Source organism: Vidua macroura, chromosome 11 (assembly GCF_024509145.1).
Source record: "Vidua macroura isolate BioBank_ID:100142 chromosome 11, ASM2450914v1, whole genome shotgun sequence".
NCBI lineage: Eukaryota > Metazoa > Chordata > Aves > Passeriformes > Viduidae > Vidua > Vidua macroura.
The window spans coordinates 623,371-633,066 of NC_071581.1; the positions used below are offsets into that span (position 1 = coordinate 623,371).

General features: G+C 51.3%; 1 protein-coding gene and 1 long non-coding RNA gene across 2 annotated transcripts; both read right to left on the reverse strand.

Annotated features, from left to right (window-relative positions):
- Nucleotides 1-590: 590 nt before the first annotated feature.
- Nucleotides 591-1,822, reverse strand: LOC128812883 (uncharacterized). Its single transcript, XR_008438865.1, has 2 exons — nt 1,756-1,822; nt 591-969 (listed from the first exon to the last, which is right to left on the reverse strand). It is a non-coding gene; the product is annotated as an uncharacterized LOC128812883 (long non-coding RNA).
- A 52-nt stretch (nt 1,823-1,874) lies between these two features.
- LOC128812979 (hydrocephalus-inducing protein homolog) lies at nt 1,875-8,623 on the reverse strand. Its single transcript, XM_053987707.1, has 10 exons — nt 8,517-8,623; nt 7,407-7,599; nt 6,706-6,814; nt 5,863-6,117; nt 5,375-5,517; nt 4,812-5,033; nt 3,458-3,618; nt 2,845-2,945; nt 2,121-2,301; nt 1,875-1,887 (listed from the first exon to the last, which is right to left on the reverse strand). The coding sequence occupies exons 1-10, from the start codon at nt 8,621-8,623 to the stop codon at nt 1,875-1,877; spliced, it is 1,485 nt and encodes a 494-aa protein (XP_053843682.1).
- Between the last annotated feature and the right edge of the window lie 1,073 nt (nt 8,624-9,696).

Genomic DNA, 9,696 nt, shown 5'->3' on the forward strand with positions numbered 1-9,696 from the left:
ATCAACTGTTCCAAGAAGATATTTCCATCTCTGTATTTTGGGGAACTCAGTGTAATCTATTTGCATGTTTTGAAAGGGTCTAAGGGCTAGGGCTCTTCCCTCACTAGGGTGCTTTCTCATCACTTTATTTATCTTTTAACAAATTGAGCATTGCTCAGTCAGTGTTTGGCTACTGTATAGACTCCCTCACAGCAAAAAGTTCTTAAGAATTGATCACACTGAGTGCTTGAGCTCACCAGTGTATTCCTTGGTGTAGCTTAATTAAAATTTCTCTAGCAATTGCTTTATTCATTATCTGCCTCCCTTCCCTGCCCAGCTGTGACCAGAACTACAGCAAAGGGGAAGTGCCTACAGCCGAGGAAAGGCTGTGGTTTGGTATCTGGTTCTGTTTGTTGCTGCTGCCAGTGGTGGTGTTTATTTGCCTTGTTACACATGCTAGTAAAAAACTGCTACTCCGTTCCCCATATCATTGCCTGAAAGCCCCTTAATTTCAGTTATAATAATTTGGAGGGAAGAGGGTCTACATTCTCCATTCCAGAGAGGTCCCACAGATACCTGTCTTTGCAACCAAGACAATCTGACAATTAACAATTTATTGCCAATTGTTTAATTAACAATTAACGAACAATTGATTAACAACTAACAATTAGTTAATTAACTTAGGTAACTAAAAGGTAAGTGAGAGGTCTTCACTGGAGCTTGGAAGGGTAGCTGCAGAGGTCTCCGGTGAAGGGTGGGAGACCATCAGCAGCAGAAGAGACGATGTTGCCGGCTCCTGCCGGATGCTCCAGCTGACACAGATGCTGTCACTCAGGTGGTAGTTTCCCGTGCACCTGCTTCTCGGGTGTCTGGCCTTGCTCTGTCTGCCGTAACACAGACTCTTCAAGTTTACCAAGACTCTTCTCCTCCCGGGCTGTGCCTTTCAAAATCACCCGCACCCTCTTCTGAGTTGGCTTCAGGTTAGGAATCCTAGGAAGAAGGGGACTGGTATTAGCCTGACGAACATTCCCAGCCAGCCGCTTTTCTGTCTCCTTGCAGAGCACACAGTGTTGCATCCTCTCTCTGTGCAAGCAGTGAGCAGCAGATTGAACAACTGCACTCGCTGCATGGAGGCTGCAGAGGTGCAAGGACAGGAACATGACCAGTTAAGTGCCTGGGGACCAACTACAGCACACGAGGTTCCATGTAGAGAAGCAGGCCTTGCTTGTCCCAAAGGAAGCAGAGCTAGGGACTGGCTGGTCCCCAGATCTCTCGTTCCAGATTTTGCAACCCTCCAGGAGCTTAATGTTTCATACAGTGTCTTTTCCCAGTGTCTCCCTACCAAGGCCAGACGATGATCTTTTCGTGCTCATGTGGGTGTTTCTGCTGCCTTCTCTGGGGCTGCCTGGCTCCAGGCCCACCTCCCCATCCCAGTCAGAGGGACTGATGGGAGGGTGTTAGGGGACGAACCAGGCTGTGCTTGGTGATGCCCAGCAATAGGACGAGAGGCAATGGGCAGAACCTGATCAGGAAATTCCACCTGAACCTGAGGAAGAACTTCTTGCCTGTGCAGGTGCCAGCTTGCCCAGAGAGGGTGTGGAGTGTCCCTCACTGGAATCATTCCAGAGCCCTCTGGACACAACCCTGTGCTCTGGGATGACTCCACCTGAGCAGGGAAGTGGGACCAGTTGACCTACTGTGGTCCCTTCCACCCTGTCCCACCCTGTGATTCAGTGATACCCATCAGTAGCATGAGTTGGCAAAGATGTTTCCCACCTGCACAGCACAGTGGCCTTAAAATTCCCCACACACTTTGGGGAGAACTGCGCATGAAAGGTCTGCTCTGGCCAGGAGCAAGGACGCCACAGGAGGGGTTGATGGAGAACAGTGGCACGTCATGGGTGAAATCTGGGAAGATTTCCAGGGAGGAACTGACAGGCTGCAGAGAGACATGCTTTTGCTTTGAGCGGTGTTTCTTCTTGGAAGGATCTGGCTGCTTGGGCTGCTGCTGCTGCTCAGAGGGCTGCTGCTGCTTGGAATCCTGCTGCTGCTGCTCGGAATCCCGCTGCTGCTGCTCCAATTCCTGCAGCAGCTGCAGCCTCAGTTCCTGCATCTCCTTATTCTGCCGCTGCCACTGCCACATCCAGTCCCAGCGCCACTGCCGGTCTCGCCGCTGCTGCCGCAATCTGGCTAACCGCAGCCTCCTGTCAGGCCGCCGCTGCCGCACTTTAGGAACTATCTTAGGAGGATGTTCCAGCTCCCACCAGTAACTACGCAGCAGCTTTCTGCGATGCTTTACAGTTTCATCGGAGAGGAACCGACCTGCAGGGAGGAAGAGGACACCTTTCAAAGACTTATGCTCCAGCAACTCTGCCTCCTGCTGCACGTAGATGGGAGAGCTGGGATGCACTTGGAGCAGCTCTGGCCAAGAACTTTATTCCAGCAGGAAATAGGGCGTCTGGAGCAGAGTCTCTGCCTGCAGCACACACTCCTGTGCCAAAGCTTTTAGACAGTGAGAGTTGCTTTTAGACAGTAACTTTGCATTTGCCCTGGAGTGAGGAACTGCACACAGACAGTGGCTGCAGGGCAGGTCACTAGTTAACACAACTGTTTTTCCCAGTCTCAGACTTCTCAAAGAGATGACCTGATGTCCCCCTTCCCAGTCCTGACCCAGCACGTGGCTCTCCCCAGATCCTGGGTCAGTCCTTTGCAGAGCAGAAGTGGCAGAGCAAGAACAGAAAAGGCTGAAAGGCAGAGAGGGACAAGGAGAAAACTCTGCAGCTGCAGCTGGGAAGATGCTGATGAAAGTGGACGTGTGGACAAGGATGAAAAAGCAATTCATGTTTTGGGGTGAAATGCCCTTACGCATCAGAGTGAATGAGAATGGCTTGTTCACTGGTTCTCTATCTGCGGCATAATCCCAGGAGTACTCCAGGGCTTCCTTCCCTGCGTTGTGAATTTTGAAACTGAAAAGCAAAAAGGAGGAATAAAAAAAAAAGGTCCAATAAATATAAAGCAAATAGTACAGTAACACTGTCTGAGGGACTCCTGGTACCACTTTCTGCTGAGGAGCATCTTCTTCCCCAGGCAACCCTGCCACGCTCAGACTGCTGTCCTGGGTGGCCCAAAACAGTATTTCCAAGTCTGGATGTTTAAGAGGAAAGGGCCAACATGGTGCCCAGGACACCGAAGCTAAGGGGCTTGCTCTGGACTTTAGGCCTTGGTTTGACTGCAAACTTATTCTTGAGCAGATGAGGACAGGTGACACGCAGTGAAAGCAAACCCATGGCTGTTCTCAGCAGAAAGGTATGGCAGCATTGAACCTCTCCTGAGCACCATCTCCTGCTTGGCTTTGCGTGCACATAAATGGGCCTGTGCTGCTTTGGGCTGGGGCAGAGTTCTGGGAAGCAGGCACTGGGCCAGCCCTGGGCAAAGGCAGCTCCTGCTCGCAGGGCCCTGCCTGGCCTCCAGCACTCACGTGGTTGTCCTTGTCTGGGAGGGCTGGGTATCCTTGAACTGAACCACCATCGTCTTCAGCTTCAACTGCTTGTGGGCAGCAACGGCACTGAGGTACACCTCGGCCTCCTGGCTGCTCTCCTCCACCACAGTGTGAGCCGGTTCTGGGTCTATCTCGACCACCTGCAAACAGAGAAGGGAGGAATCACTGAGCAGAGCCCAGAAGGTCTGGCTGAGAAGGGGATCTTCTGGCCTCCAAGATCAGCCTCATAGAGGGACTAGAAAGGACCATTCACTTTTACTTCCCTGGAAAGATGACAAAATTGGGACTGCTCTGCTACAGTACTTGTTTCTACCCAGTGATCAAAGCAGTCACTACCACAGCTGCTAATATCCCCATGGAGACTACAGCTGGTTTCCAGTCCCTGTACTTCAACCTTGTAGAGGGACTGACTCTTTTCCTGGTCCCCTATAAATCCAGCAGGTCTCAAAATTTGGTTTAAGTTCCCCTGCTGGAGCTCTGTAGATGGAGAACCCCAAGACTGAAGAGTTCTAGAAAGCACCTTTTTCTTCTTGTCTTAGGAGAAAGTGCTCTCCAGATGTCTTGTGTGGAGCAACAGCCACACTGCTGGGAGCTGGGGATGGGCATTTTGGGATGTGAAAGATCTCACTTGGAAAGTCTCCAACTGCAGACATTCTGATAGAAAAGAGGATGGTTTAGAGGCCTTAAAATGGTCCAGAAACTCAGAAAGAGCCTTCACCCAAGATGAGTGTGCGTGGCAATAGTGACAATAAAAGCAAGAGTCTCTGGAGATGATCCTTCTCCGGACTCCTCCATACTGTCATACCGTGCCTGGGCTACTCCATGATGAGACAGATATCCCACACAATACAGAGACCACAACCAAATTCTCTGGTATCCGGGCAGACAAAACTTGGAGTTCACCAGCATGTGCAGGAGAAGTGGATTTCTCTCCACTTTAAAAGAAGAGACAGAGTGCAGCAGACTTAACTCCTTGTTGGTGAGAAGGCACCAAATGAGATGAAGAAATTTCTGCCACCATAAAATAGGATAAAATCATAAAACATTGTCCCCCATTCAACATGGGCTGCAACACTTGTGCTTGTGGCACAGACTGATGGTTTGTGTGTGGCTGAAGGTCTCTTGTCAAAAGGCTTCCCCTTCTCGTGTGAGTGTGTCTGGTCACTGTGCATCCACCTCTCCCCTGGAATGCACTGCTGGTGAACCTCACAGCTGTCCAATGTCCAGAGGAAGCAGGAGCTGCTCAGCCAGCAGTGATGGTGTTATGGTGGTTATTTTTTTTTTTTTTTTTTGTAAAAGCTGGGTTGGCTTTTTTTGCCATTTTGCTTCTTACCTTCTCTATTTTAGGGAATTTGTCTCCCGGGTCTTTCCTGGTGGTACTCTTCCATGAGACAGTGCACTTTCGGTCATCCCAGTCAGGAACCTCCCTTTGTGGCAGCTCAAAGTTGATCTTGGTCACCTTACATTTCACAAGGTGCCTCCTGAAGGTGGCTGGGACATCTGATTTCAAAGTCACTGTGATGTCCTTGGCACGGCGAGGACAGAGGTGTCCCACCTAGGGAGAATCAGGGAGTCAAGAGCAAACTGGAAGCACTGCCAAAGGCAGGACTGACAGCACAAGGGACTGATGTGGTGAGCAGCTGTGCCAGGAATCTGCACCTCAGAGTGGATTTATGTGAAGTTTGATAGACAAAAGTATGACCAGAAGGTGCCACCTCCCATAACATGAAGCCTTTTCTGCAAGGCTGGCAGCCTTGGCCCAGCCAAGCCAGTGACTGCCTCTCCTACATGGCACTGGAATGGGCTATCAGTGGTACGTGAGGACTCCCTGCCAGCTCCTGGGAACAGCAGGGCAGGGCTTGAGCAATGGGAAAAGGCAGAGCAGTCCACGCTCACCTTGGGGGAGAACTGGAATGGGGCGTCTGCCTCCCACTCAAAGCGCATGACCTTCCTACGGGTGTGGTTGGTGATGGTGAAGGTCCTGCTGCAGCGCTTCCCGACAAGACAGTCCCCAAACTGGAGGTGATTCATTCTGACAGCTGTTAAGGAGGAGAGCAAGGGATCTCAGCATGCAGGGAGCTCCACCTGCCCCCTTCACGTGAACAGACCCCTGCATGTTCAATACTTCCTCCCAGAGGGAGGAAGGCTTGGAGCAAGGAAGTTCCCCAGGCAGTTCCCCATCCCACCACCTTCAGGAAAACATCCTGACACATCCCTAAGCCTGCGACGTGCAGCACAGCACACACTGCTCTGCATGCATGGCTGCCATGCCCACAGGACACCAAGTCCCGTGGGTGACAGCCCAGGCCTGGCTAGAGGGAGGACACACATGAGCAGACATTTTCCTCTTCCTTGCTCCACCTTGGCAGCTTCTCCTCTCTTACCATCAATGATGTCTTTCTTCAGACTGCTCTCAGCATTCCCCTCCATTGTGTCTTCCTCTAGGCCATCGAGGGTGAATTCATCCTTGTGGCCTTCACCCACCAGCTCTACTAGGGTTTTGTTAGAGCACATGTCCCCCATGAAGAGACAAATCTCCCCTTCCAGACGTCGAGCCCGCGTGGGTTTGAAAATGACATCAAACTCTGTCGATTGCCCGCAATGCAGAAGGAAGAAAGGCTTCTTCGGGGGCTTGCTCTCTGCACAGCAATGGAAATCAGAGTTAAGTGATACAGCTGTACAGAGGAAATAGTTCCATAGGATATATGAGGAATAAGAGGTTGAAACCAGATGCCTTCTAAGCACAGGTTCTATCCCCAGTGGTTCCAGACCCTCTTCCTATGTTCACAAGACTGCCACCTCCAGACACATCACCACTTAAGCAGCTTAACCGCAGGCTGATGCCCAGCCCTCATTCCATCTGCTTCCAGCCAGCTCCAGCCATATGCAAAGCTGAGCCAAAGAGTGCTTTTGGCTTCTGCTGGCTGTGTGCTCAAGGGCTGTGTCTGTTCAGGCTGGTACCTTCCCACTTGCAGCAAATACTTCAGAGGGTCCACTGAGGTACTGACAGTCCCCCACAACTCAACCCACCATGTCTAGAAGAACAGAAGACTTCCTACAACTGGCTAGGAGGAAACCCTGCAAGAAAAGCCCCAAGAAAAGCTTGGGGGACAGAGAGCCCGAGGAACGACACTGTGCCTAACATCTGGCTGCTGCTCAGAGAAGCCAAGAGCAGGGCACACGTTTTCCCTCCGTGCATGATCACACTTCATGGTTAATGAACTTACCGTTTCCAACGGAGTCCTCTTCCACATCTTCAGTGTGGAATATCCTGAGTGTGGAGGCCCTGCCTTTCAAGAAGAACGCTCCATGCTTATCCTCCAGGTGTAACATAATCTGAGAAAAGGGAACCCAGAGCACAACGATACTGGTGAGTACAGGATGGCACAGGGACTGACACCGCAGTGCTGCTGGTCCCGCATGGGAACCCAGCACCTCTCCCACTACAAACAGCACTTAGCACAAAAGTTAAGTCAAACCAGCCTAGAAAAAAGGGTGTTCAGAGGCATCTGGATAGAACTGACACAGAACCAAACAGGACAGAAAGTAATGAGCAGAAGGTAATGAAACCACATCTAAGTCTACTTAAAATGTAGTGAACTGGGAAATCACACGTGTCCATGAGAACAAAAGGTGACCTGAGATACATATATATATATATATGTATGTATATATATATATATATATATATATATATATATATATATATCTCAAATACTTCCACCATCTTTCTTGTGTTCAACTTAAAGAAGAAAGACTGGATGGAAAATTTCCAAGAACTCCCTTCTTGGAGAACAGATGTCAGTCACTTGCTTAAAAAGAATTTCTGACACCTCTTCTCAGGTCTGCCATGTTTTCTGGGACCCGTCCCCTGTGCCACAAGCACTTGTTCCCAAACCAGACCATCCCTTGAGCAGGTCCTCCTCACCTTGACAGGTATGCTGCCGTTGTTACGGATGACCAGGGGCAGCGTCTCTGAATCCCCCAGCCGGAGCCTCTTGAAGCGCAGCACGGCGTTTCCCCTCTCGCTGCGAGCACTCGGGCACACGACTGTCAGCTGCGGCTCGTGCCCCCTCCCGCTGATGGTGAAGGTCAGGGTTTGGGGTTTGATTTTCACAGAGCTGCAGGAGAGGCACAGAAACAATTTCAGCTGGCACTAACCCATTTCTCACTGGGCAAGCGAAGCAGCAAGGGCCAGAGTGTTTTCCCTGCCTGGTGCCCCTGTACCCCACAACACAGCCCCCCCACCAGCCTCTTCCCAATCCACTCAGGGCCATTGGCAAGAGGAATCTGCTCCAAAGAGCCAGAGCCTTCCACAATAACAGTTAAAAATAATTTCACTTAATTGAATCATGCACTACAGCAGGTAAATGAGGCACCAGATGAGATATGGAAAATCCCCTGGCTGCAGTGAGATGAGACTTATGCAACAAGCAAAAGCACAGCATGAAAGCAAGAAAGCAAAAATACATCATCGTCACCATCAGTAAAGATCATTTCCAAGAACAGTAAAAAAGCAATTGCTTATTAGCAGTTAGACTTTTCTTGTTCCAATTCAGCCACTAAAGGGTTGAGGAAGGGCAAGTCAAAGCCCCAGTACACAGGTCCCAGGGCAGAGGAACTAGGCTCCTCTTTCATACCAGCTCCAATCACTCCACAACAGCTTAATGAATGCCAGGTAATCACAGAGGATCATCTCATTTTACAGAAACAAAGAGGAAATTGTCACTGCTGACTTGCTGGTACAGAAACTGCTTCATCTAAGCTTTTGTCCTTGGAAACCCCCAGCTCAGCTGCAGCACATCTCAGTAACTTCTGGTTGGCCACCTAATATTTGCCTGTCTTTGTAGTTCCTCATACAGGCTAAACCATCAGCCTATTTTTTCTTTTCTAAGAGTTACTGCCTCCCAGGTCATCTCATGCCAAGTACTCTGCCTAAGGCTACTGAAAGCATTAGTGCTAACAAGAGGTCTGTTCCTTCCCAGGGGAGAGGCAGCTATCAGTGAGGCCTCCCCCAATATTTCATAGGGTCAGTTACCCTTTTGGGATGACAAGGGAAGCCTTGAATGTGCAGTTGTAGTTCTGCTCATCTGGCGGGGTGAAGGTCACCGTAGCAACGGCATAGGATGAGCCAGGAACTGACATCTTGACTGGATCCAAATTGAAAATGTTTTTGATAGGGGTTTGTTCCTTGTGGGAACCCAGAGAGCAATGTTAGGAGAAAACACCTTTCAACATGACACAGTTTTGTACATAAATGCATTACTGAGAACAGCCCAGGACAGTGTGTCTTCCTGCTTCCCTGGGCAGGATCTGGGGTGGACTTTAACCTTGGGAAGAGTTGTCTGCAGATTTCGACATTGGTTTGTCTTGTGTACATGGCCCTATACTTGCCCTCTGGAGAGATTTGGCTCGGGTCAATGGAATTTCTATCCCTGATGATGACTTTTTGGAGTTTCTTGAATATGCAGACAGTCGTGTTTTTTTCGGGGATCTGGCTTTTTCCCTGAATACAGAGGCTTGGAGATCCCTGTATTTCCTCATCAGGCAAAGCATCATGCGAGATCTCTGGGCGTTTCGATACATGAAAGTTTATTTAGAGCTTCTTCCGATAGTCCAGAAATGGACCTCTTTTCCGATAATCCAGTCTTTGCTGCAGGTGCCCCCCCGCGAAAAGGCGGGGGGGGGGGGGGGGGGCAGAGCCTTTGTCCGTGGCTCAGAAGTTTTCTTCTGCTTCTGCGCAGAGGGAGAATCCTCCACCTCCTCCTCTTCCTGCAGCGTACGAGCCCCGCCTCCACGTCCCTTCGGAGGGTGCGGGGCCGCTCCCGGCGGAGGCGGAGACGCCGCTCCGCCCGCCGGTTTCCCCGCCTGCAGCCGTGCCTCCTCCTCCTCCTGCCCATTCGGAGCTGGGAGACACACCCGCCGCTGAGAGCCAGCCTGAAGCCACCTCGGCAGGGGCGGAGACGCCGCCTGCGCCGGCTCCCGCGCCGGCCCCTGCCTCGGAGTTGTCAGCCGCGCCTCCGGCAGCGCCCGTCATCGCTCCCGCGGCGGCGGCTGCGCCCCCTGCTCCAGCGGCTGATCCCTCCACAGCGGTGGGTTCCGCCGCGCCGGTGGTCCCGCCCGCCGGCTCGGAGCCTGTTCCCGATGCGAGCTGTGATGATATAGAAGACCCCCAGCCTGCGGCGCCGGCCGAGAACCTCCTCGCGCCGGCTCCGCCG